Below are 25,814 nucleotides of genomic sequence, written 5' to 3' on the forward strand. Positions count from 1 at the left end.
TTGTTTCAATTACAGAGTGCATTCCTCTGTTTTTCTTTTTCAAACAACAGCGAAATCCTACAACAGTTTCGCATCTCGGAATCTAATCCGAGATAGGAAAAGCGTTCGCCGGAATCCACTTTTCCGCCGACTGAATTGTCAACAACTTGGTATAGGCAATTGGGTGTCACCATTAAATGCCTTCCATCTCTGCAGCAAGGAGATCGAGAAGAGATCCCGAAAAGCACCCAACCGGAGACCTGTTTATATGGAATGGAAGGAGGCGATCCTGAGATCCCGAGCGCCATTGCACGAATGACAGACTCCAATTGCAAAAAGAAATGCTTATCGAACTTCGGAAGAAGAGGGTATATAGGACAGGAGGAATCTTCTCCTTTTGTTTGCATTATCTTATCTGTCTCCCATCGTGTACGATATTCTTGATTTTTGGGGGAGGATCAAAAGAGGGTGGGGAAGCAAAAGCCGGATCTCTCTCACGTTTTTAGAGTAGCGGGACCCTCGAAACAGGGAAAGTAGAAAGAGAAACTTGATGCGTCGGATTTTTTGTTATGTTGGGAGCACTCGTAGAAAAATCGAGTGCTTGAATCGTCAGGTAAACCAGATTTCAGTGGATGGTTTGTTTGTAGCGGGGAGTGGACCGATTTGGGGTGGAAGGAAAGGTAAAAATGAAGAGCGGAAGATCAATCCATGTGTTTTAGGATAAAAATTATTGAGATTTCCCATTTTTTTCTTTTGGCACTTTGCCTGCCCCCCGGCCTTTACTCCTTGATGCAAGAGTAAAGACAAAATTTGGGGGAGGCTCTGTAGTAATAATAGAGATGCAAAAACCAGTTTGCAGACATGCACGTGGCTACCCACGATAATAAAGTTAACGCCTTTTCTTCTCCTCTGTTTTCTACGCTACCAACATTTTTTTCAATTAAATGACCCACCACACTGAACTCGACATTTATTATCAATCACAGCCAAGTCCAAGGGAGCATAAAAAACAATCCCAATACTCCATTCTCCTTTCTCAATCTGACCAAAGCAAACTACGCATCCTCTCTCTCCCCACATCCGCATCCTTTTTTCTCTTCTCCGCTCTACTTAACTGCAAAAAGAGGGCCACCATGCAAAATAAAAAAAGGAATCAGAAAGGCAAAAAAAAAAGAGATAATGAAGCTTTACTTTTCTTTCTCTCTTTATTTTCTTTACCTCCTGACAGACATATACAACTCTTCTCCTCCCGACCCAAGCTCTTCTCTGCAAGATCCTTCCGGGATTAATGATGGGTCCCCAACCTTTTTACAATTTGAAAAGAAAAAGTTGTGAGTCATGCCCGACGACCATCGACCTTCCGGGCTTTCCTACGCTCTTACATTATGTCGAAACAAATGAATAAATCCCCTGTATCCACAAGACCCACCTCATTCCCTACAAATCAGATATTATATATATATATATTTATATAATAGAACTCAACCCATTCCAGAACGGGAAGGAACAAAGGTTAATAAAAAATTAAAATAAAACAGACGTAGAGCCTCTGCGGCCCTTCCAAAATTGCGGGCAGCCTCGCTACCTTGTCGCGTCTGTCCAATTCTTCATATAATGCCCCGATCCCGCCGCCACTCCCACTGGGGACTGGCCACTGCCCTCCCTGCGCAGGCGCAATCTCCATCCAAAGACAGCCCCTCCAATCGAATCGAAATATCTCCCACCTCTTTTTATCTCTTCTCAGGCTGCCAGCAGGGATGCAAATTATCATTTTCCTGGGCAAGCAATGGACTCAATTGAGAAGTTTCGCCTCTTTTCTTTTTTCTTTCTCATACAACCACTACTTGGATGAAAATAATCCCGCGGAGTAGTTACCTGCTGCTGGTTTCTGATCACCAGATTTGACGGGTGCAGCGGGTACCGCATGGATGTATGGAAAACCCGGTGACATAAACGGATGTGGACCGCTAGCAGACTGGGCAGCAAATTGGGCTGCATGGAGTAGGGCAGGAGGTGGAAGTCCTTTCAAATTACTTGATGCAGCTGCAACAGCCTTGGCAGGATCAGACGTCGCTCCGCCAGATAATGACAATGATGGTGCACAGAGCGAGAGCATTCCAGAAGAAGCTGCAGAAGAATTTTGTTGCTGCTGCTGAGATGGAGGTTGCTGTTCAGTTGGTCTTCTGTGATAATAACCAGACGAAGCAGAATTGTTCGCCGATTGCGGTGATTGTGCTTGCATGTATGTATTGGAGAAGAAGATTTGAGCTGGCTGGTACGGCTGTGTCTTTTGCTGTTGATGTTGTTGAGTTTGTTGCTGACCCTGCTGTTGCTGGGACTTGGCGTTCAGAGCTGAAGAAATATGAGAACTCCCAAGAACTGATGGCAAATTTCTCCCACTGCTGCTCGGAGATGATTTCCGGCCTGAGCTTGATGGTGAATTCTTAGCTGGTGACGACATAGCACCGGTAGGACCTGGACCAAGACCTGGGCCAGGTGTGCTGCAAGCAGTTGTTCTCGGGCTACCACCAGAACCTTTTGCTGAGGGTGATCCCACTATGGATGGCTGAGACGCGTTAGTATTGGCCGAATAATGTTGCTGCCCGGAGGACGATGGCTTCGAATTCACACCAAATGATATCTGCGTTGCTGGAACACCAGACTGTTGAGTCCTACTTTGCTGCTGAGGATAGTTCTTGACAGAAGATGGAGCAGGAGATGCTATAGGTGCTGTTGTGCATCTCGTTGTAGACGTTTTCCACTGGCCAGCCGGGCTATTCCCTTGCACCAGAGCTTGGGGAAAAACAGAAATAGAATTAGGAAATTTTGCTATTGAAGGGAGACGATCTGAATAGACATTATTGGATGCAGCTGCTTTGGTACGAGCAGCTAGTTGTTGCTGCTGCTGCTTCTGAAGCTGAATAATCTGCTGTTGATGCTGAGAATTAGGCGGATTACTAATATTTGAAGGGGCAGTAGAATTTGAGGGTGAAGTCACACATGTTGTAGACCGAGAACCACGGCCTCCATTTGTCTGAATGAGGTTAAGAGTTCGATTAGAACTATCAATGAAGGAAGGATCACCATTTTCAGGCCTAGAGAAAGCCAAAGAATGTGAGATGCTTGCAGGTGCCTTCTTCCTCTCCTCCTCAGTGGAAGGCTTTGGGCTAATGGAGGCTGAAGACTTCCCGTCTTCAGATACTGGATTGGAGCTCTTCTTCTGCTGCGACACTGCCTGGGCACCAGCTGCTGCAGCAGCCGCAGCCATTTGGTAGCTCTGTCTGGCTGCTTCAGGCATGCTCTGGAAAATTGCGTGATTTGGAGGCATAGATGAGAAGTCCAGGCCAGGTGTAGCAAAGGACATCGCAAACGCCTGAGATGCAGTGAGCTCCATTCCACCACCTTTGACATTCTGCTGCTGAGGTGGCTGCTTCTCGGAGTGATTACCTCCACCCATTGCCGCCGGTGACATTAACGCAAAGTTTTGAGGGTGAATTGGCATTGCAAAATTATGATTGTAGATAAGAGAAGCATTCTTCTGAGCATAGGAAATTCTACTATCAGCGGTTGATGGGCTGTCTTCACTGCCCATTTCAACCTCAAGCTGGCGAGCTTGGTGAGGAGGCAGGTGAGTTGGGGGGGGCCTTTGCTTTGCAGCAGGGAAGCTATGCGAGTTTGGAGGACCACCATTATTGCTGCTGCATCCTTGCAACCTCTGTTTTTGTGATGAAGATGATCCACTTGATGTACTTGTATTCTGATGTGCTGGTGCACTCGGAGTCTGTGGTTGCTGCTGAAGCTGTGAATGATGCAACATCTGAGGTGCGTAGAAAGAGCCATTGAAGAACGGAACTGCCTGGGTATGGCTTCCTCCTCTGTACGGAGGTGGAGCACCAACATGTGTCGGGATCGGGAATGGGTAGCCATTGTTCTGCAATATCGCCAAGTATTGAGCTTCATTAGCAGGGACGTTTGCATAGTTGAAGCTCACAGTCGTTGCTGGTGACGATGCAGTAGTCCCAGCTCCAGGGACTGGATTGCCAACATTCATTGTGGAGGCCGCGATGCCAGTGGAGGTGGCAGATTTGGCGGCACCCATTCGGGGTACCGCTGCGGCCGGCTGCTGGCTCAGAGGGAAAATGATAGCAGGAGCCTGCTAAACCCAAAAGACAATGAAAAAGACTCCACACTGCTCTGCAATTTTTCAAGATTGAATTACTAAGAAACAAGTAGCAAAACACATACCAGCATGCTATTTCCTGATCCCGGTTGGGGGGCTGGTTGCATTAAGTGTTGCTGTTTCCTTTGAGAAGCATCCACAAAAGCTGGTGCTGCGGCACCTCCAGCAGGATTTTTCTCCTTGGAAGTCTGACCCGAAAATGCGGCTGAGAGCCCCTTCTCATGCGAAGAACTAGAATTTCTACCTCCAAAGCTGCCCTGCAACGGGTTACCAAGCACAGGGGATTCAGTGGGAGGCACCAAATTAAGGTTGTACTGCTTGGCCCCATACAACGAGGTTGAGCTGGCCGCAGTAGTCCAGAAAGGGTTCATCCGTGCAAGCTGCTGGTTATAGTGTATGCTCTGTGCAATGAAAAAGTGGGTCGCGCACCGCTTTGAGCGGGGGGGCTGCTGAAGATGAAAATGGGGCGGCTGGAGAAAAATATAAACACCGGTCGTAAGTAGAAATCTCACCAAACATCTCAGCAGAGAAGACTAAGGAAACATACCTGGACGTGCGTAGATGATCCTGTGTTCCCATCCACGGGCACGACAGTTTGAAGTGATGGAATCTGGCCCATAAACCTGCTGATTAGAAGGAAACAATCACTATCACCCACCCCATTAGACTGTTACTTGTTTACACAATACAGACGGAGAGAGGCAGAAAAAGAGAAAAAGACTGCAGGTGAACGCACCCAAGAGGAGGAAGTCCGCCCGGCCAGCCACCCACCGGTATTGGCAAAGCTAAAGAACCCGATTGAGCTGTTCGAATAGAAAAGTATCAAACGTTTAAGCGCGTCAAAATTGAACTAAAAATGCACCAGGAACATAGGGCAGTGGACCTACCTGATTTCTCTGATTTATTTTCGCTTCTCGAAGCTTTTGACGTTTGCTTGAAACTTTGCTGCTTGGAGCTTCCAACGCCCAGATCTTTTTCCTGCTTCGCAATATCAAGTTGCAGATCAAAAGGTCTCTCTTTAGCAGCCTGCTTCTGAGGTAGAAATTCCTCTACCAGTATTTCAGACTTCTTCTCTTCATATTGCATCTGTGCTGATTCCGGTTTCCCAGTTTCGACCACATTATGCTCTTCCATCAGTACAGTCTCCGATTTCGGCACCTGTAGGAAAAAAATATATAAAAAATACTGATTTATACCACAAACGTCTGAATTGAACCGCCAGACGGTCACTGACCATTTTCATTTCGGGAACTGGAGGTTTTTTGTCTGTCACCAAATCGATCATGCTGTCCCTTTCTGGAGACGATCTCGCAGAAGGAGGAGCCTGCAGAAACGATAAAAACTGTTCGTAAAACATTTTTGGAAAAAAAAAGAAAAGGAAATAGTACTAGATTCCTAGACATGATATATGGTCCTCACCATTAGATCGATGTTGAACTTCTCTTCTCGTAAACTCTCGCCCGTGGATTGTCTGAATCCAATAGAAGGACATCTCAGACATCTTGTTTTGCAATCAAAAGTTAAGAAGAGGAGAAGAAGGGGGGAGTAGGAAACATAGAAATGGCTGGATCAAGATACTCACTTTTTTGTTGCCGTAGCATCTTCCAGATCAACATCCAATTTGCAAACGGGAGATTCTTTTATTGGTGCCACAGTTTCTTCATTCGCTTCAACCTCATCACCTCTTCCGGTTTCTTCCTTCAAAAGCTTCAAATCAGGAATCGGATCGTTCTCCATCTTCATAGGGTCCTTCTGTTCCTCGCTAGGTACTGAGGCAACCTGTGAACCACCAGAACTAAAAGATCCCCCGCCATTCTCAAGGGCTGACGCCATAACTTTTTCCTGTTTCGGCGAAGAGATTTCACCATTTGACGGTTGTTCCACCTCAGTCTTCGCTGCAGAAGCTACGGAAGCATTAGGCGAAGCAAAACTTGAAGGATTCTCCTCGTCGTATTTCACATGTCTGGGCCTTTTCCTCTTCGCTGCAGAGAATCGACAAAGCATTCAAAATTGTTAAATTATAATATTATCGATCGTGTAAAAGTAGATATGAATTAAACTCTGCCGTTCACGACAGACAAAATACCCACCAGCAGTTGGAGATGAAGCGGTAACAGACGCAGCGGCTGCCGGAGGTGGAGAGGTTGAGGTAGGAGAAGAAACTGCCGACTTAGCATCATTTATCAATCCATTTGTATCCTTTGAATTAAAGGTTTCACGCTTTGTAGGGCACTGGAACTGCCTGGTCAATCCGTATAAGACCTCGGCAACCTCAATTTCAATCTCCTGAATGGAGGAAGAGGATGTCTTGGAGATCTTCGGCGGCCGGTGCTTCGACCCTATTGGCTTCTGAAGCAAAATTAATAGCAAATTAATAAAGGTAGTCTAAAGTGGATTTTTTACAAAGGAAACCAGAAGAGAAAAGAAGAGGAGACAAGTAAATTGGAACAGAGACCATCTTCTTCCGAGTGGATGCGTGCGATGAAGATGGCGAGATCGGAGCAGCGGATGCAGCCGGCCTAGCCGGAGACATAGAAGCTTGCCGGAGAACCGGATCTCCTCCACTTCCGCCGACCCCCGCACCTGAAACCCAACATTCATGTGACCTTTTCACGGAGGCTGCAACAACAATTGTGAAAAAAAAAAAAAAAAAAAACAATCAAAACCTGAAATCACTCTAGATGAACAAAAAAGAGGAAAAGAAAAACTTGCTTTCATTTCTTTCATTTATCACTACCTGACCGAGCTTTTCTTGGAACAGGGACACCGATCATTTCATCTGGAGCCTTCCATTGTAAACCCTTAACGATCTTCGTCGTAAAGCTCTTCCGGTGATGATTAGGCGTAGTCAAAGAAGACGATGAAGGGTGATTCATCGAAGGAGGTAACCGCACCACCTCCTCCTCATCCTCTTCTTCGTCATCCAGGCTTTCTTCCGAGCTATCATCTCCTCCTTCTTCTCTACTACCATGCAGTATCCTATCTCCTCTCCTCCGCTTGCTCCGGCTCGATCTATCCCTATCTCTATCTCTGTCCCTGTCACGATCTCGTTCGCGATCTCGATCTCTATCTTTTTTAATGGATCGATCTCGAAGCCTCACACTCTCCGGCAACTCCACAGCTCCTTCTTCCTCTGTGAGAGAAGACAAGAGAATATCGTAAGCATCTCGAGGGCACAGAACAAAAACAGAAAACACCATAATCTGGAGAGATTTGCAAGGGAAGAAAAAAAGGAACCAGGTGAGTCTCTCAAGCTGCTGCTTCGCTGTTGCCTCCGCCGTGACAATCCGTTTGCGGTAGCCGCCATCGTCCCACGCCTAGCTTCTCTATTCCTTTCCATCCGACCAAATAACTCTCATCAAATCAGATCCGGTTATCAAAAAATCTGGTTTCTTCGCTCCCCTGAGGCGAGAAAGCATCTTTCGACCGAATTTCCGCCATAATTCGACAGATTTCCTGCAGGTCTCAGATTCCGAAACTTCCGAACCAGAAAAATCGAGTCGCTGCGTCGATATCTTTGAAAACTGCAGCAGAACAAGGGGAGAAGGGGCTTTTTTTCCGCACAGAGTAGCACCTCTCCCTGGGACTGTTCTTCCCTCTTTCTCTCCCCCCTTGGAGCTTCTCTAGACCCTTTTTCTTTTTTCGCCTCTGCTCTAATCTCATCTCCCTTTTTGGGTTCGCACTCCCTCTCCAAAGCCGCAGCCGACGGGCAGATTTTCTTCACTTAGTCCGCTTTTTAATATGGTTCGTACGATTAAATGCTCATCGACGGATGTGGTTAGACGGTGCCAACATGGCAGAAAAGGTCGACGTCTTGATGGACTGGACTCTAGAGAGCCTAGCTCCGGAAAATAACACCGCCACGTGTCGGAGAGAGTTTCGGCTTCTTCCTCACCAAGTTCGGCGACCACTCCAGACTCTGCCATCGCGTCTCACACTACTACCCTCCCTGACAAAGCGGACGGCGTTCCATTTGAAGCTGGAACGAGACATGCGTCTGCCGTACGGATCCCAATAACGGTTGTGCCGGTCACGTTGTCACATGCCGAGCGCCGCCCACCGGGAAATATCAGATCAGCCGGTCAATCCCATTATTTCGGTTCTGACGGATTTTGAGCGGATTTTTTTTTTAATCTCTTCTGACTGTCGGGCCCACCTGACAGCGACGTACAATGGCTTCGACGATAATAATTTCTTTGAGCGCCGGAAGAACCTCTCTTCGCCGTCGGATCTCACATCTGACGTGACCCCACATCACTTGCCAGAACCCGACGCCCAAGGAAGGCGAGTCCTAGCAGGCAACGGAACTGGCCGCTTCGTTAGACCGCGTTATCGTGACCGCGCGAATGGAACTCCATTCAACGGCTAATATCGTTCCCCCGGTTCCAAAACTTCCAATAAAAAAGGGTCCCACTTTAAAGCTGCCGATCCACTTCTATCCCCCCTCACGGTCACGGAAGCCTTTTCCTCGTTTGGGCGATCCACGTGGTTTTATAAAAACCAATGCGTCACGCGGGGGTCCCAGTGGAAGACAAAAAATTTCACTGCACCGTGAAAATGTCATCGCATTTCTCGCGTCCGCTTTTCCTTCTCCACACGCGCGCGGCTTTTAATTTTATTAGAGTGCCACATGGCAGAAAAAGAAATGTGGAAGGTGTCCTTGAAGGATAAGCGGTGGGCGTCCTAGTCTGCGCTTATTGGTGTTCTCGAATCCGGTAACTGGCCACCACAGGGTTCACTTTCCCATGCTCCCGCCCCAGCAAAAATATCTTCACTCATTTTTTCTCCACTATTAATCTACCGGTGTCGGCTACGTCAGACGTGGGACCCCCATCCGTGCGTCCCTTTGTCGCCTGCACCTTTCATTCCATTCGCTTTCAGATATATAATTAGTATCAATCAGGCCCGGACACATGCCATGTCATCAAGCTATCCTACGTGGCTCCTCCTCAAGAAAGTCACAAGAATCCGACCCGAACCGTCAACGTACGCCAACCCACGAAGCAACCGGAGGAAAAAAACAAGGATACAATGGCGGGGCCCTCGACAAGCTTCCCGCATTATCTTATTTCATTTATGCAACTCTTGTCCTTTCCTTTCGAACAGGGAACGCGCGAGTGAAATACTGGGACACGCATTAGTGTGGGGATAAATTATAATTAAGAGGAAGGTTGGATGGAGAGAGAATATAATCTTATCCTTCATGTGGAATATATAAAAAAGGGTTGTTCAAATAGATATAATTTTTCAGCTTTGATTGTGGCTATTAAAAAATTACAAATAAATAAAAGGAAACGGATGGTCGTGGGCCACGACAAGAGTTTTTATTCACACACTTATTACCCTAATTAATCTAATCACTAGATCCAAGCTCTCGTATTACGTATATGCCCCCTCCCTCCACCTGTACAAAAAATAAATAAAATTTAGAAATAGTAATTGACGAGGTGCATTCGGCTCTGTGTGACACGTGGCATAAAGGTGATGGGTCATTCTGTCAATAATACAAGTAAGGAATGAAGCGACGGAAGGGGCAGAGCATAGCGCAGAAGCGACAGTATTCGGCGTCAAGAATCTGGACCGTCCAATCCATGCACATGAGCATGATTGTCTGTGGAAGGGGAGCGCAGATTGAATGACCTCCCAGTACAGAAGTAGTCGGGAGGTGGGTTTGCTTCATCGGACCCACCACGCTCGTTTGCTTCGCTCATCGCTTCAGGGCAGGGGTGACGCTCCCCTCCCCCCCCCTGCATATAAACCGGTCACTCGACTCACCTATAAATCGCGAGTTAATTCGCCGAGTCGCAAAGCATGATTGAGAGGGGCAAGTGAGACACTAGGGTGGGCCCTATTGAAAAGTGAAGCACTTGCATGCATGACTCGGCAGATCAGATCAGAAGCTATCGCTCGCATTACAGGATTACACGTAAACACAAGTACCCAACCGGAACAATGGCGACGGTCCTACGGGCGGTGGTTGAGTCCTGAGAATCGCACCATGCTTTTTAGCTTTAATGGTGGACAGGTGAGTCGAGAGCAGCCACTGTGCCATGAGCATTATCGAATAGAAAATGAGCAGGGAGACATTGAAGGAGTCACTTTCAAATTGTTCTTCGCCTCTGATTTCATGGGGCCGGAAACGTAGTTTCTGGGAAGCTTCTTCGGTTTAAGGGTAAAGTTTATATGGAAGAAGCAAAGGAAAATCAACTGGGTTTGTGATAAAACTCAACTCAGTGGGAGAGAAACAAAGAAGGGGGGCAGGGACAGGGACAGGGAACTGAACAACTTTTGAACTTTCACATTGCTTTTACATTCTTTATTTATATTCAGAACGATTACTTCACTTGGGAGAATATGACAAAATTCAAGCTTTTCTTCCTTATAATATATGATAGTTGATGACCAAAACACTCTTTCAGTGTTAAACTAATGTGGATCTTTATGGAAAGGGCTAATGAAATGTTTGAAATTTGCTAAAGCCAAAGTATCTAAGAAAGAGGGTAGGAGAAGTCAGGTGATGGGTACCTACATCACTTACACTTATTATTATTACTAAGATATTCGAAGCAGAAACTGTTTGACTACCAAAGTGTCCGGTTAAAGTTGACTTATAAATAACTGGTTTAATCTGAAGAAGTCGTTTAGTGATTATCCACAACCTCAACTTGCACTAGAATTTCAACAAAATTCTTTGAAAACAAAATTAGAAACCACTTAAGGATCATTATTTAACTGAATAATATCCAAAATTCTATAGAAAAATGGAGAAATGACAAGTAAAATAGATGACTTGCCGGATTTGAAGAATAGATTGAGATGTTAAGCGTTGGACAAACAGGGAAGACAACACAGTACAATAATAAAAGAGCAGATTTTGTTTTCCTGTCAATTTATTCGGAGACAGTTAAACCATGTGAAGATGTAAAAAGATATGAAAATCCTTGAAAAAGACATTTGACATTGGACAGTGAGAATAAAAGGAGAGTTGAAGAAATCTGAGTGCATGTCACTAGCGTAAACAATTACTCAAAATCCAAACTCTGATAAGAGTTTTTTTTAATTCCAAATTGAAGTAATAGACCAACTTTAGCGAGAAAAGCCAAATTAGTGGAAGCATATCCAGTATTTCCGGCATCCAGCGATTGGATTGTTCTGCAATTCTAGCTGTGCAGTGTACTTGCCCGCGTTTGTGCTGGTTTTTTTTTTTTTTTAAACTAATGGCCACCAGGCGTAGCCACACCAGTGAGAACCACATTGACATTGCACACATTCCCCGGAAGATGACCTCGAAGCTATCTTGAACTGCCACGCCAAAACAACAGAACACGAAATATTTCCTGTGGCTAATCCATCCTCAAATGGCCCCTAGTAGGACAAGGGTCTGCTGTGGTTCTGTTTGTCTGGCTACAGATCCAAATAGCGTTCCAGTTCATGTAATTCTGTGTACCTGGCACTTTGTTGAGAATCAAAAGAAACGGGAAAAATAAATTGTTATCTGCATGAAGTAGTGAAATTGACCAAGACCACACGCTATCAGGATAGAGAGTCTCGATAGATGATCATATGAAGCAGATTTACATTGCATAAAGTGTTGTCATTTCAGTAAATCAGGAGAACGTGACATGAATGAAAATGCCAACTTATCTCCACTGAAGTTGGCCATATGTAAAATGGATGACTATAGTTAAATCGTACTTGCACACCAGGCACAGTTAGCAATGTACAATACCTTCTCCTACTGAGCTTGGAGTGATTAGATCTTCTTCGTATGTTTATCTGTCAGTTTCTGCACACAGACCAGCAAAAAATCAGTATCAAAAGGAATTCTGCAAAAGGGCATATGAAGCATGACTTCATCTATGTTTAACAGGTCGTTTCATAAAAACGAAATAGCTTGCAAATTTATAATACAGCTTTCGTTTACACATCGGTACAGCTGTATGTGGACTTGGCTTGAAAATAACCAAACTGGTCATACAATTGGATTCAAGTCCAATCAGTACGTGACATGGCACATGACCACACCAAGCCATTCCTTTTTCTCTTTTTTTTAATGAAATTCTCACAACACCTGCAAATCACTTGATAAATCCTTAACATTGTCTTCAGAGAGTTTTTTCTCCAGCAAAAGTACAGGCATGACCGTGAGACCAATGTAAGAAAATGAATAAACAACAGTGTTTCTTTTTCATTTAAAGCTCCCATTGAATATTGACACCCTCTCAAGCTTCTCATAAGCTTTTATTGCATCTCTCCACATGTTTCTTATAGCAACCTGGAGATAGAGAGAGAGAAGAAGAGAAGAGAGAAGATAGGAGAGGTGCTAGGGTACGAATTTGATAGGGGACAGAGAGGCAATAAATATTTTGGAAAAGGTTTGACTAATTTTTCCTTCAACTAACACCCTTATTTATAGCATTATTTTGGAAACTCCTTAATCAACTAGGACTACATAACTCGAGGAGAGATTCTAGGGAATTGAAAGGATTACATCAATCTAGGATAGATTTGTAGGAATTGAAAGACTACATTAATTAAAGATAAATCTAACCTGGTAAGATCTTATCTTATCACGAAAAATGGAATATTTTTCCCTTTTTGCCCTCATGCCCCTTAGACATTTACCCTTTTTGTCCTCAGGCCCCACACCCCTTGTTTCTTGGAGGTGGCACTTTCTTTTGTGGTGGCTTCTCTTTCTATTTTTCTTCTTCTCTTATTTATTTGGGGGTAATTTTGGGTTTTTATCAGTTTCCTACCCCACCTTTGAGATAACAGCCATCATTAAGTTTCTTTTTTTTTTTAGCAAAGATTCTCTACTGGACATGCAAAGGGACCTAATTTTTGGCAAGGCATCTAAGAGTTCTCTCTTATTGCTAAAAACTTGAACTTTTCCTCAGCAGAAAACTTGTCTTTCCTCGCTGCCATTGTGCACACACAAATCAGTCTTTAACATACAAGTACTGTTGTTATTCGAGTCCTCCGATGTCAATACCAACCATGTCAGAAAATTATTTCCTGCATTAGTATGGTAAGCATGATTTTTTGAAGATAACTACAGTTCTGTTGAAAGGTGTCTCCAATTGTTCTTCTCTCAGTTAGTGAAGAGATTCCTCATTCCTCGAGACATATCAGATCATCTGACAAAGCCTCCTCCCTCCCCTAATGAGGAAGATGCCAACTATAAGAAGTGGTTGAAAGAGGATACTTTGGTAATCACTTGATTGGTTAACAATATGGAAGAATCTGTAGCTAACAATGTTATCCACTTGGAAACTAACAATATTAAATGAGACACATGTGCTAAGTTTTACTTTTGTTCTGACAACCTACAAAAGTTTTATGATGTTTTTCAAACAATATATAAATACAAAACAATGAGACAACCTCAATGAATACTTTGCTCGGTTATGAGGATTCTTGCAAGAATAGAAGCTTGGTCAACCATATTTCTTACCAATTTACAACTATACCTTGATGTAGCAAAGACACAGATTTTGAGTTCATTAGTAAAACCCTCGTTTGATAATATAGTGCAACCATGCACCTCATTCCAGCCAAGTCACCTAAGTTGAAGATTGAATGTATTGAGACCTCAGACATGATTACTCATGGAAGAGGACAAAATACTTCAGGAAGAAGTCATGGTAAAGGTGCTGAGGCAAAGGGAAAGAAGACCAGTTAATAAATGGGGTTAGGCTTTTTTATTTATTTATTATTATTAATTCTCAAAAAAAAAATGGGGTTAGGTTAGGGTGAACCTGTTTAATAGTAGGTTCAGGCCAACCCAACCACTTGCCGCACCAACTGATGAGAGACAAAATTAGACCATAAATTGGCAATATCTTTGATGGGAGAAAATGAAACTAATTACAGATGGCACCTTGCTACCTTGCTACCTTGCTTCCTCTTTGGACATCAAGATAGTCTCATGATTGAATGATTCAACTAAAACAAGTTACAAAACTAGAACTCATCATCAACCTAGTGGCATGAATGGGTCCAAGTCAATGTGGTTTAACAAAGTACAAACACCAGGTCAACCGAGTAGTAGCAAATATACAACCATAGCCTGATGCTAAGTTTCAATTTGCAAAAATGATTCTAACTATATGAACATCAAGATGTAAAACATAACTGCTCTATTAATGTGCCAAGTTGAGAAAAAATCACATGACTGCAAATAGAGTACACTAGCCTCTTATCAGAATTCCAGGAAAGTTCCATGATAGAAACAACAACAAAAAAAAAAAAAAAAAAGGGTTCAAACTCAAAGTTGCACAACCTGACAGGTGATCAACTAAAGGGGCCTGAGTAATCCAAGTCAAACTGGCTCAACTAAGTACAACCACAAGAACAACCCAGTCTAGCAATGATAACATCAAATAAATGAGAAAAGAAACTCATTTTAACATTGAATTGTTGACTGACCAATTACACCGGTTACGTCAAGCAGTTCACAACCAAACAGGATGGGCTGTCTCTGTTTCAAATGCTGGTTTAATGCTATATTGACCAATGCAAGTTCCTCATGATTGTTCGACCCACCATGCTTATCTGGGTTTTCCAACTTGATAAAGTTTAAACAGGAAGCTTTTTTAAGTATAAATAAAAAATCTATTCACACAAATATCCCCCAACCTTGACGTTCTTTTCAGATATTTCTGAGAGCTAAAGATGAAAAAGGTAAATAATTTCAACGTTAAGTAAGTATATCATAGAAAAACTCAACCGCATTCTCAATTACCTCACCCTACAAATCATAAAAAGTAAACAATGGCTCCACAAATTTCAAAGCAACATTATAAAATGATTTTTTAAAATTAACAGGAGATTAAGTGCAAGTGAGAAACATTGCTTCCACTAACAGAGAAAAAAAATGATCCAGACATTGGGTGAGTATAAGCATCTATCTTCCGCTTTTCCTTTAGCAATCTTAAGTTTTCCATTCCAGCAGGGGTTTTAATTATGGCACATAGTATATTGAAAAACTAGTCCCAGGATCAATGCTAATTACCTCAACTCTATCAAGCATCGCTGGATTTGCTCTTCCAGACCTCACTGCATTGAAATTTGTTCGCATTGTCTCAATGGTCTTTTCCATCCTTTATTTCTGACGCCATGATGATTAATAAAAAATTGTACTACCACGAAAAAAATAAAATTAATAATTATAAAATAATAATAGAAATAGTAATATATGCATCAATTGGAAAAAAAATATAGCACCTATAATGCCAGTGCTAGTAACATCTAAGAAATTTCACCTTTCAAAAAAAAAAAAAAATCTATGAATTTCATCAAAATCACTGAACAAAGCTTTAATAACCAATGCTAGTTGAACTTACAGCATCGTTTTCAATCAAAGACTTTTCTGCTTCTATTTCCTCAATTTTTGCACACGTCCAAATTCCTACTCTGGGGACGGAACAAGGTAAAACAACAAAAAGATATCCATAAAAAAGATATGATTTCCTAAAAAAAACTATTAGAAATTATTAATCACGTCCAAATAAGTAAAAGGAAACTAGAATGGGTCTAAGGCCTAACAAAAAATGGCTAGCCAAGTTAAGAAGCCCCTTCCCAACTAATAAACCTAAGATCTTTATACTCATTGATCCAGGTCAAACTAGTCATTGATTATATATATAAAATTTGATATAGATATACACATTGATATAGATATAAAAATATTTACTTGAATATAAATTACCTAAAGGATTTAGATTACTTTCCTCCTTTTCATTAAGTGCTTTATAACAAGCCCTTTCATCCTGCAATGGCATAATTTGCAGCAGGGCTCCATGAGTTGACATGTGACAGGGAATGACATCTGGCAAATCCACTTGCTCTGCAATAATGATCTGGAAAAATAATATCATGTTTGTTATATGCTTCTTACACAATAGAAAATTTGTCATCGAGAAGAAAAATACCATAAATCTGACCATGATGTTTGTGAGGTGACAAAAAAGGACAAATTGAAGAAATTTTCAAGACAAACAATGTTTTCCACATTTAGTTACGAATTATATGCTGTATGCTGCCAAAAAGATTGGTTGAAGCACATTCAAGGTAACCAAATGCAACAATTTACCAACAACATTTTTCATTTCAGAATGTTCAAAATGTGCAGTCAAAAGATATAAAGAGTACACAATTTGCTCCAAACTTTAAGTCTCTAGATGGACCTAATGCAAAGGAATGGTTATTTACTCCAGAGTTCTCAACTAGTTCAGAACTTATTAGAAGAGAACCGCAGAAAAAAAATGCAGTCAGTTTAAAACAAACTGTGATAAATATTACATTAATGTCCCTGCCTCCTTTACACCTTAGGAAATAAGTATCCATAAGAAAATACTTTTTCAAGAAAGCTAAGTGAAACTAAGTAAACTGAAATTACATCTTCTAACAATGGTGGCATCACATCTCAGACTAAATAGAGAAAGTACAGGACATATGAATGCAGAAAAAAGTAAAAATATTTAGGCATGTCATACATTCATTACCAAGCAATTCTGCTACAATGTTAGATTCTCTCAGATGGCACATATTTACAAAGTTATACTAGAAAGTAAACTAAATCATAACCTGGTCTCATGTCCCGTACTCAGCCAATAGCATGGCTGATGCTCTTGCCAAAGGAGTTTCCATCCCATCACTCGTTGTAAGAGTACCCTCTTTGTAAGGTTTTTCTCTTTTCGAATAAAATCTCACACTTTTCAAAAAAAAAAAAACTGTCCCCATCACATCATTACCTATTTCAGCATCGGTGTGTTTACTTATTCCATTCTTCATTTTGTCTCATCAGGCAACATATTTAAACAGTTTCCTCATGCAAGTAACAATGGCTCTGCATGACATTGAATCATCTCAAAACAGAAGAGGTCCACCACAATAATGAAGCCAAAAGAACAAAAACCTCCATGACATTCTGTGAAGAATTATGAGGAAAATCACATTAACGTCTAATAATATCTAATACCTGAAGGCCAACAAATCATTTTCTCTTTGGTTATAATGTATTCGTGAGGGCAAATTAACCAATCGTCTGGACCTAGTCGTCGCTGAAACTACTGTAAATCAATGTACCGTACCACAAAATGGAAGCAAAAAAGAACAAAAACCTCTTATACCCTCTGAGGAAACTATATGGAAAGTAACCCAAACCTCATGTAAATTTCTAATAACAGAAGGCAGCGAAAGCATTTTCTTTGTTGTTATAACGGCGTTCTGATGGCAAGAATGTTCGTATAATCTCGTCCTTACCTAGTTGTCGTTGAAATGATTCCAAATCAATCTACCGTCATTTTGCACAGATTACTGCAAACTCAATTTGCACTCCTAGAAAATCACAAGTCCAAAGTATCGTATTCTAGTTTCTAGCAGCGAAATCTTAACCAAGAAAGCTGAAACAGCAAACACTTACGTACTCTCAGATAATCCGGATCTGCAGCAGCGAGCCTCTCATCGATGTGCACAAGTGTCAGGAGTCTATCATCAATGCAATTTGTTATTTAGCTCAGATGACCAAGGCTGTGAGACTTTTGGTAGAAGGATCTTTATTCAAAGGCAGGCGAACTGATAATTGAACCTGTTCCGGACTGATGGGCCTTTGGCGAGCTTAGTCTGATGGACAAATGTGAAAGTGGAACGGCCATAGAAGTGGCTGTCCGAGCTTGTGTAAGATTTGTGGATAACGTGAAGGACATCACCACTGGTTCAACCGATGGTTAAAGCCTTTTGAGCCGGGTTGGATCGTAGCCGGTTACCTTACCAAGTTTTACAATATTGCTAGGACATTCAAATTTGTGTTTATCAACCTCTAATGGAATGCTCATAAATCTATAATTAGCTTAAATGAATTGATTTGAGTCTCCTCAAGGAGGTCTCGTCAAAAACCTCAAACCAAGACTCACCTCGAGTAATCTAATAAAGATGTTTGTCTGTTCTCACGTAAATCAGAACACCATCTTTGACTCTTACGAAATATGAATATTCGAAATTAGTTTCTTCTCGCTTTAAAAATGTCAGTGATTTCACACCAAATATTCCTCGAACAAACCGCCAGCCATTCAGTTCTCAAGTCTACGTGGCGTTCACTGAGCTCATCTTATCATTAAAATATTATTACCTAAGGCGTTATGTCAAAGTCAAGAAAACCCGATCCCGAGTCGTCCATCCACGATGCCAAAATTTGTGAACGGAATCCAGCCGAAATCAACGGCTGCCCGTCGTCTCTTTTTTAAGTTGATCGCGTGGTCGACCTTTTTCCTTTCTTGGCTGTTCGGACTAGGGCTGTATCGGACGCTGAGAAGATATTATACCCGCCTCATCCGATTGATGACACCAAATTATCATCACATATCACCCGATACTGTTCTGCGTGTCGGCTCTATTTTTTATATTACACAACCGATATGCGTACGAATCAGTTTAAGTTTCTCTGACTAAGGTTGCATATTTCCGTTGAATAATGGTCTAGATTTCGACTCAATAAGGTGAACTCAAGTTCCGTTTGTTGACTGGCGAGCCGTCTGTTATTTTTCCACGTGGAAAGAGATTTACTGGGTCCCGCGGGTGAAGTTCGCCTTCAACATCCGCCGATTGTCTATTTAAATCAGCTCCCGCGGCTTTCTTTTCTTGTCGTCTAATCCATATCTTTCCCCCCTCCACGAGACGGTACGATATAGCTAGCATCAAGTAGGCAATTAGCTCCGCTGTCTTTCTGCTTCCTTCATCATGCCGGCGGGAGGGATTTCGGCTCCGTCGACATCCGGCGTCGAGTTTGAAGCGCGAATCACGCCTGTCGTCGTGGTTTCCTGCATAATGGCTGCCACCGGTGGCCTCATGTTCGGCTACGACGTCGGTGTGTCCGGTGAGTGATCCAGATCTGGATTTTTAGTCCGTTTAGTTGATTTCTTTGTGAAGCAACATCTTCTTTGCAACTGCTACTTTGCTAAGTGGTTTTTTTATAAACAATTATATGTATGTAACGACAAGGTAAACAGGCTTGGAGTCTGCTCAGGCTATAAACCTGAAGCACTTAAGGTGGTATTTATTTGGCGAAACACTTTCGGTAGTTTCTTTGAAGTAGAATTTAGAGGAGGCCTGATGTTCGGGTACGACATCATTGTTTCCTCGAAGAGAAAATTTTCAGTTTTAACAATATTTTCATTTATTTCATTGTCTTCAGAATCTCAGATTGTTGATTTTCCTCCTTTTTTTTTTTTTTTTTTGGGCATTGGACTAGTTTGACGAGAAAAAGCTTAGTTTCTCTGTTTCCTCGGTTCAATTCTTTTATGCAATTTTTTTTTCTTTTGTTTGTAATTCAACCGTGGTAATAAAGAAATGAAGAAAGAGGCCAGGGACCTCTTGGCGGGAAAAATGGTTGCAGTTTTGTATGTTACAGCCTCATCTTTGGTTTGCGATTAAGAGCTCGATTTGAAATGGAGCCTGCTTCTTATCACATTCATGTGCTGTGATTTATCATGTTGACTAATGGTCCGGAAATATATGTGATTTAAACTTAACAAAATTGTCAGTAACTTTGCTCAAAGGAGAATAAAATTACTTGGTAATCTAGAGAGTTTCAGCTCTCGGTTTTAAATCTGTTGTTGTCCACTTGCCGGGAATGCTGTTTAATTTTGTTTTTTTTTTCGGCTGTTTTTGGCCCTATAGAGTGTTTTCTTTAGTTACTGTTAGCGACCTACTGTTCTGGAGATACGAATATGCAAGTTCCTTTTGTTTTTTTTTTTTTTTTTTGAATCGTCTTCTCTCCGCTTATCCTTTCCCCTGTTATTTTACAGGCGGCGTAACATCAATGGACGATTTCCTAATAAAATTCTTCCCCGTCGTATATCGGAAGAAACACGAGAAACTCGACAGCAACTATTGCAAGTACGATAATCAAGGGCTACAGTTGTTCACCTCGTCCTTGTATCTAGCCGGTTTAACTTCGACCTTCTTCGCTTCCATAACTACTCGGAGGCTGGGCCGTAGGTTGACTATGATCATCGCCGGCATTTTCTTCATAATTGGCGTGATCCTGAATGCTGCAGCCCAAGATCTTGCGATGCTCATAATTGGAAGGATTTTCCTTGGGTGCGGGGTTGGGTTCGCGAATCAGGTACGTCACCGATTCTCTTCTCTATAATCGAATACTCGACGATGCCGACATATAGGTAGCAGTTACTACGCGTTTATCTTCTTGTTCTAAGTACTGGTTGCTTTAAAATGTGGGACAACTAATATAATAATTTCAACTGTTAATTGTGCTTGTTCTAGAAAAGCCACTTTATCCAAGATAATTGGAAATAGAAACCGGTGAGAGGCCGACCATTTGTTTATGGTATCCATTAAAAGCTCAAGGCTTTTCTCTCTGTTTTTTTTTTTTTTTTTCCTTTAGAGACAACTTTTCCGGTTTCTACCAAGCCAATATCAGTACGGCGAGGAGAACCTCCTTATGATCTTCATCTGAGAGACACGGATCTGATTTCTTCACGAGTCGTGGAGAGTGGATTTCGTGTCCCACCCAGCCTTTTCCAAAAGCTTACGAAGTCACGTACTCAATCACTTGGTCCACAAAGGATCATTTCCTTCCACTTGCAAGTTGCAATTTCTTAGCAAAAGACAGTGAGATGATTAATGAACTCTTTGTCAAATTCCACAAATTATAGGTTCTTAGCTTGCTTTTCCAAACGTTATATGTTTCGTCGAACTTTTCCAATTCCTGGTCCTCTTCTACAAGTTTCACCTAATCTCGTTATTTGTGTTCCTTTGTCTTCCTCTGTCGCTGTCTTTCTTTTTGGATAGACGTTGATCGCTTTGTTTTCTTCCTCCATGCTATCGGAGTCGTCGTTGAAGTTTTAGGTTCAGTTAAAAGCGTGCACGTGGAGCTGTAGTCCAAGATTTCAAACTTCCACTGATTCTGTTTGAAAGTCGGCACATTGAATTGATACATGCTGACGTCTTCGATGAGGGCATGACTGACATGCGTGCTTTCCTCATCGGTTTGGGCTCCATTTACCGAGATTTTCAATTACTAACTATGAAAATGAAATCGGAAACCAGTAGCGGGCCTCCCTGCCTCTCATCGACTGTTAAAGAATGAACGCGCTCGTCCACGCATGCGTTCATGCTTCCCGGATCTCTTTGACTTGGAATGTAGAAAGTCACAACGCATTAACTCTATAGTCTATCGCAAGTGTCAAATTTCAATTTTTATTGTCCTAACATCCATCTTGCCCTTGGTGGTTTATTTTCAGGCGGTACCGCTCTTCCTATCGGAGATAGCGCCGACGAGAATCCGTGGAGGGCTGAACATATTATTCCAACTCAACGTCACCATTGGCATTCTTTTTGCCAACCTAGTCAACTTCGGCACCGCAAAGTAATCTCCTTGACGTTGTTTTCTTTTCACCTTGGTCAGAAGACCTCATGCTATCCTTTCAAACACATTATGCTCTTCCATACGTGCACACCTGCTTAGCTTCTGGTATTATGCACCAAACACTCATCCCCATATATAGTGGCCGCGTTGATCTGGATGAATAGTTTTTTTCCAGCAAAACCACATGCTCCATCAACATGCGTAATTCTATGGTACTTTGAAGGTTTTGACCGGGATCGCAGAAATGGACTTATAACAGTCCCTAGCTACATTTCTGTTTCTTTTTCCCGAAAATGGAATTAAAATTTGGTGGAATGTGGAACACTACTATCAAAAATTGTGTGCCCATTTTTAAACAAAAAAAAGAATAGGACACCGGGTCTTAAATGATTAACTTCCAACAACTAATCCCAATGGCTCTTTTCCTTTTCAGGATTCATCCATGGGGCTGGAGGCTCTCGCTGGCTCTCGCGGGTATTCCTGCTCTCCTCCTAACCGTCGGGTCCATACTGGTGGTGGACACACCCAACAGCCTCATCGAGCGTGGACGCCTCGATGAAGGGAAGGCGGTCCTCAGAAAGATCAGGGGGACGGACAACATTGAACCCGAGTTCCTGGAGCTGGTGGAGGCGAGCCGCGTCGCCCAACAAGTGAAGCATCCCTTCAGAAACCTTCTCAAGCGTCGCAACCGGCCCCAACTAGTCATCGCCATCTTCATGCAGGTCATAATGCGGTTTCCATCTCCTTCCTCCTCTCCTATCCATTTTTTCACATGATTCCACACGAGCACGGTAGTCAGGTCTATAGGTTCACGCTAGACAACTCGAGTCGGTCGTGTGCAGCGTCTGATGATTGAGCCCACCAGTTGTCCTATGTCATGAGCGACCGCAGATAGAAGTGGTCCCATCAGTTCTAATCAGTTGTTGAGCCAGGCAATACGTTACAAAGTTTTAACTAAATATCAACTTTCCTTTCTTGGTGGGGTGCAGATCTTCCAGCAATTCACAGGCATTAACGCCATCATGTTCTATGCACCGGTCCTATTCGACACCTTAGGGTTCGGAAGTGACGCCTCCCTGTACTCGGCAGTCATTACAGGAGCCGTTAACGTCATCTCCACCGTCGTATCCATCTATTCCGTCGACAAGGTTGGCCGGCGTGTCCTCTTATTGGAAGCCGGTGTCCAGATGTTCTTCTCCCAGGTGAGGCCTATCCCCCCCCCCCCCCCCGTCTATACTCGCTACATAAAGCCTATAGTCTTCCCTTTTTCTTTACGAACCGGAAGTGACATATATATATATATATATATCTTTCTTAATTGGTATTACAGGTGGTGATTGCCATAATCCTAGGCATCAAGGTGAAGGACCAGAGCAACAATCTGGGCAGCGGGTTCGCGGTCCTAGTCGTGGTCTTGATATGCACATTCGTGTCGGCCTTCGCCTGGTCGTGGGGGCCCTTGGGTTGGCTGATCCCAAGTGAGACTTTCCCTCTGGAAACACGGTCAGCAGGCCAGAGTGTGACGGTGTGTGTCAACCTTCTCTTCACTTTCGTGATCGCGCAAGCTTTTCTGTCCATGCTCTGCCATCTCAAGTACGGCATCTTCGCCTTCTTCTCTGGGTGGGTGCTCATCATGTCCTTCTTTACTCTCTTCCTGCTGCCTGAGACAAAGAACATCCCAATCGAGGAGATGACAGAAAGAGTGTGGAAGCAGCACTGGTTCTGGAAGAGATTCATGTACGACAATGACGAACAAGCAGAAGATGGTTCCGCCAAAACAGGTGGAAAAATTAACAGTTATGAAAACTCCGAGCTATAAATTTGGGCTGCAAAATGCTTCTCTGCTAGTGTATATTCTTTAAAGACGATATGGAAAATGTAATTGCTTCCATGTTACAAGAATGAGGGAGATTAATTTTTTCCCTGTTTGATTCAAACAAGACTCCTGTGGCTATGTCTCGCCTGGCACAAGTCCACCATTATAAGACATATCAAATGCAAATCGTACGGATATTTAGGGATTGGGCCACAGCGAGCCCATTACGACTTACTTTATAAACAGCATATATGAAGCTTTTTCTCAGCATTTGTGATGGTCATGTTTACTTGTTATTGCAAAACCTAACCTAGATTATACTGCAAGGGACCAAATGTGGGCTCAGGAAACATCAGAGTTTTGAATTTAGAAAAAAAACGATCAGTTATGAGCAACTAATGAACTTGTTGCTTTACGTCTAATCATCCGTCTCAAACTCTCTCTTGTGAGTGTAGTTACATTATACAAATGATTGGGTCACAAATAAAAACTAAACAATTATGATCAACATAAAATTGTATTTAGTACTGAACAATCAAGGTGAGCTAACGGAACGGAAATGGCCAGGCTTCTAGGGCCTGTTTGGAACCCAAAAGAACTATAAAAGAGAAGCAGAACTGTAGAAAATTTGGAGGTAAAGTTGTTGGAGATCGCTAATGTAACCAATCAAAACCCATCTTTGGTGGTTGGGACCCCTAAGAGAATGAACCGTATAGAGGTAAGTGGTTACCAGATTCCACAGCAGTGAAGCCATCATGAGACTTAACCAAGTAACTGTCTCCCTTCCTCCAAAAGCCACCTCCACCCACTCTACCTTCCTGTTCAAGGCTCCAAAAACATATTCTATACGCCCTCGAGCTGTTGCCCTACCTGAGTTGCTGTGAAGGGTCTACAACTGTATACTGAACAAAATGTTCATAAATTTTTTTAAAAAAAATGTAAATCACATCTATGAAGCCGATGCTTGTAAGTGATGTTCACTCTGTCATGGCTTCTTCTTCAAGACCCTTTTTTTTTTATTGTTTATAAAACTCGAAATATAGAGGCACTAGACTGATCCAGGTTTCTGAAAGTTTATATTTTATGCTTCCTAAGATTTGCACAGACCTTCCAAACTTCCAGTAAAGTTGTATTTCGGTTTCCAGTGGCACCGCACCATCGACCCGGTCACGGGTCAGTGTTTACCATAATAAGCCTTTTCTTTTGTTTTCTTGCTTTTCCTTAGATGATAAGTCTGTTTACCATAATAATAAGCCTTTTCTTTTGTTTTCTTGCCTTTCCTTAGATGATAAGTCCGTTCTTAACTAGCCTGCTTTTTTTCGGTATCCTGCCGGACTCTCTCTCTCCGTCCCTCTTGATATATATAAATGCATATACACCTTGAAGGCCTGTAAATCTTCCTCCATCTCCACCATGGCTACACTTGCAGAGGTCTTGGTTCTCTTTCTTCTCTGTGCCGCTGTAAAGGTCTCCACAGCCGAGGTTTATAAGGTCGGAGAAAGCGCTGGGTGGACGGTTGGTGCTGCTAATTTGGAGTACAAAGCTTGGGCTGCTTCGAAAACATTCCTTGTGGGAGATACCATTGGTAAGTAATAGATTTTGTCTCATGTTGCTTTATGTTTCCTTTGGTTGATGGGTGTTGCATGTTTTCATTTTTTCTTCTTCGTGCTTTTTCTTGTCTGATCTTTTATAAGCATTTTCTGGAAATTCTATCTGTTTTGTTTCTCTCTTTAAAGTTATTTTCTGTAATCCCACACCGTTCAATAGTGTTTTTGAGTCTATTTCTGGAGCATTTTTTGGTTGTTTGATCCTGATATTGTTTTCTTTCGCTTTGTTGTAGAATCCTCGACAACAAGCAGAATTTTTTCCTTTTCTTGAGCTTGTTCTGCTTAAATCCCCACGTTGTGTTTCAGATTTGTTCTTCATTTACCTTCAACGAGTTCTTGGCTTCCTATTCCTGTCTTTTTCCCCTCTTTCTTCTGTTCTTTCTATATATACGCATGCTTCTCTCTGTATTTTATAGTCTTCCCACGGTCAGCTAAAATGGGTCCCGTCGGACGGGATTTCACAGCGCCGGATTTCTGTCTCTTTGGACCTATCGACGAGTGTCGTCGATGGCTCCGTTGCTGACAGGACTCGTGTCACGTCCAGGACAATGAGGTGACTGTTTGGCAAGACGCCTGCGCCATCTGTCAACGTTCTGCCCTGTGAATAAAATTGAAAGCCAACTCGGGTGCAACTCACTGAATGCCTGTGAACTTGACCGAGTCGTGGCTTTCTCAATCTCTGTCATGGACTGATTGATGTGTTTTCGCTTGCAGTTTTCGAATACAACAAGCAATTCCACAATGTCCTCCAGGTGAGCCAAGCTGATTATCGATCATGCAACGCTTCTTCCCCCATCGCCAGCCATTCTTCCGGCAATGACTCCATTCCCATCAAGAGGAGAG

General features: G+C 42.5%; 2 protein-coding genes across 10 annotated transcripts; one reads left to right on the forward strand and one right to left on the reverse strand.

Moving 5' to 3' along the window:
- Window positions 1-705: 705 nt before the first annotated feature.
- On the reverse strand, window positions 706-7,932 carry LOC137949497 (protein TIME FOR COFFEE-like). 8 transcript variants are annotated; one of them, XM_068795544.1, is made up of 15 exons: window positions 7,397-7,932; window positions 6,897-7,292; window positions 6,615-6,778; window positions 6,250-6,508; window positions 5,742-6,141; window positions 5,579-5,630; window positions 5,394-5,483; window positions 5,047-5,317; window positions 4,896-4,962; window positions 4,707-4,785; window positions 4,225-4,629; window positions 1,855-4,135; window positions 1,565-1,754; window positions 1,198-1,389; window positions 706-1,093 (listed from the first exon to the last, which is right to left on the reverse strand). In XM_068795544.1, exons 1-13 carry the CDS (start codon window positions 7,497-7,499, stop codon window positions 1,747-1,749), a joined length of 4,575 nt encoding a protein of 1,524 aa, XP_068651645.1. In that variant the 5' UTR covers window positions 7,500-7,932; the 3' UTR covers window positions 706-1,093; window positions 1,198-1,389; window positions 1,565-1,746. The 8 variants fall into 8 exon arrangements, with proteins under 8 accessions (XP_068651645.1, XP_068651646.1, XP_068651650.1 ...); XM_068795545.1 differs by having other exon boundaries at window positions 1,198-1,416; XM_068795549.1 differs by having other exon boundaries at window positions 1,198-1,754; window positions 6,615-6,742.
- A 10,966-nt stretch (window positions 7,933-18,898) lies between these two features.
- LOC137949622 (sugar transport protein MST4) lies at window positions 18,899-25,814 on the forward strand. 2 transcript variants are annotated; one of them, XM_068795727.1, is made up of 8 exons: window positions 18,899-19,034; window positions 19,966-20,285; window positions 21,424-21,548; window positions 21,982-22,270; window positions 22,538-22,750; window positions 22,879-23,285; window positions 24,856-24,949; window positions 25,686-25,814. In XM_068795727.1, exons 1-8 carry the CDS (start codon window positions 18,899-18,901, stop codon window positions 25,725-25,727), a joined length of 1,626 nt encoding a protein of 541 aa, XP_068651828.1. In that variant the 3' UTR covers window positions 25,728-25,814. The 2 variants fall into 2 exon arrangements, with proteins under 2 accessions (XP_068651828.1, XP_068651829.1); XM_068795728.1 differs by lacking the exons at window positions 24,856-24,949; window positions 25,686-25,814 and adding an exon at window positions 23,521-23,533.

Source organism: Aristolochia californica, unplaced genomic scaffold, assembly GCF_029961685.1.
Source record: "Aristolochia californica isolate CCGP_79_NKW_82.1479 unplaced genomic scaffold, dmAriCali1.0.hap1 SCAF_14, whole genome shotgun sequence".
Taxonomy (NCBI): Eukaryota; Viridiplantae; Streptophyta; class Magnoliopsida; order Piperales; family Aristolochiaceae; genus Aristolochia; species Aristolochia californica.

Coding starts and splice junctions, on each gene's coding strand:
- LOC137949497 (XM_068795544.1), bottom strand. CDS start 7,499: ATGGAAAGGAATAGAGAAGCTAGGCGTGGGACGATGGCGGCTACCGCA. Junction 4,963..5,046: donor AAATAAATCAGAGAAATCAG/GTAGGTCCACTG, acceptor CTATTCGAACAG/CTCAATCGGGTTCTTTAGCT. Junction 4,630..4,706: donor GATCATCTACGCACGTCCAG/GTATGTTTCCTT, acceptor ATTTTTCTCCAG/CCGCCCCATTTTCATCTTCA.
- LOC137949622 (XM_068795727.1), top strand. CDS start 18,899: ATGCCGGCGGGAGGGATTTCGGCTCCGTCGACATCCGGCGTCGAGTTT. Junction 22,271..22,537: donor TCATCGCCATCTTCATGCAG/GTCATAATGCGG, acceptor GGTGGGGTGCAG/ATCTTCCAGCAATTCACAGG. Junction 23,286..24,855: donor TGGTTCTGGAAGAGATTCAT/GTACGACAATGA, acceptor GAGGTTTATAAG/GTCGGAGAAAGCGCTGGGTG.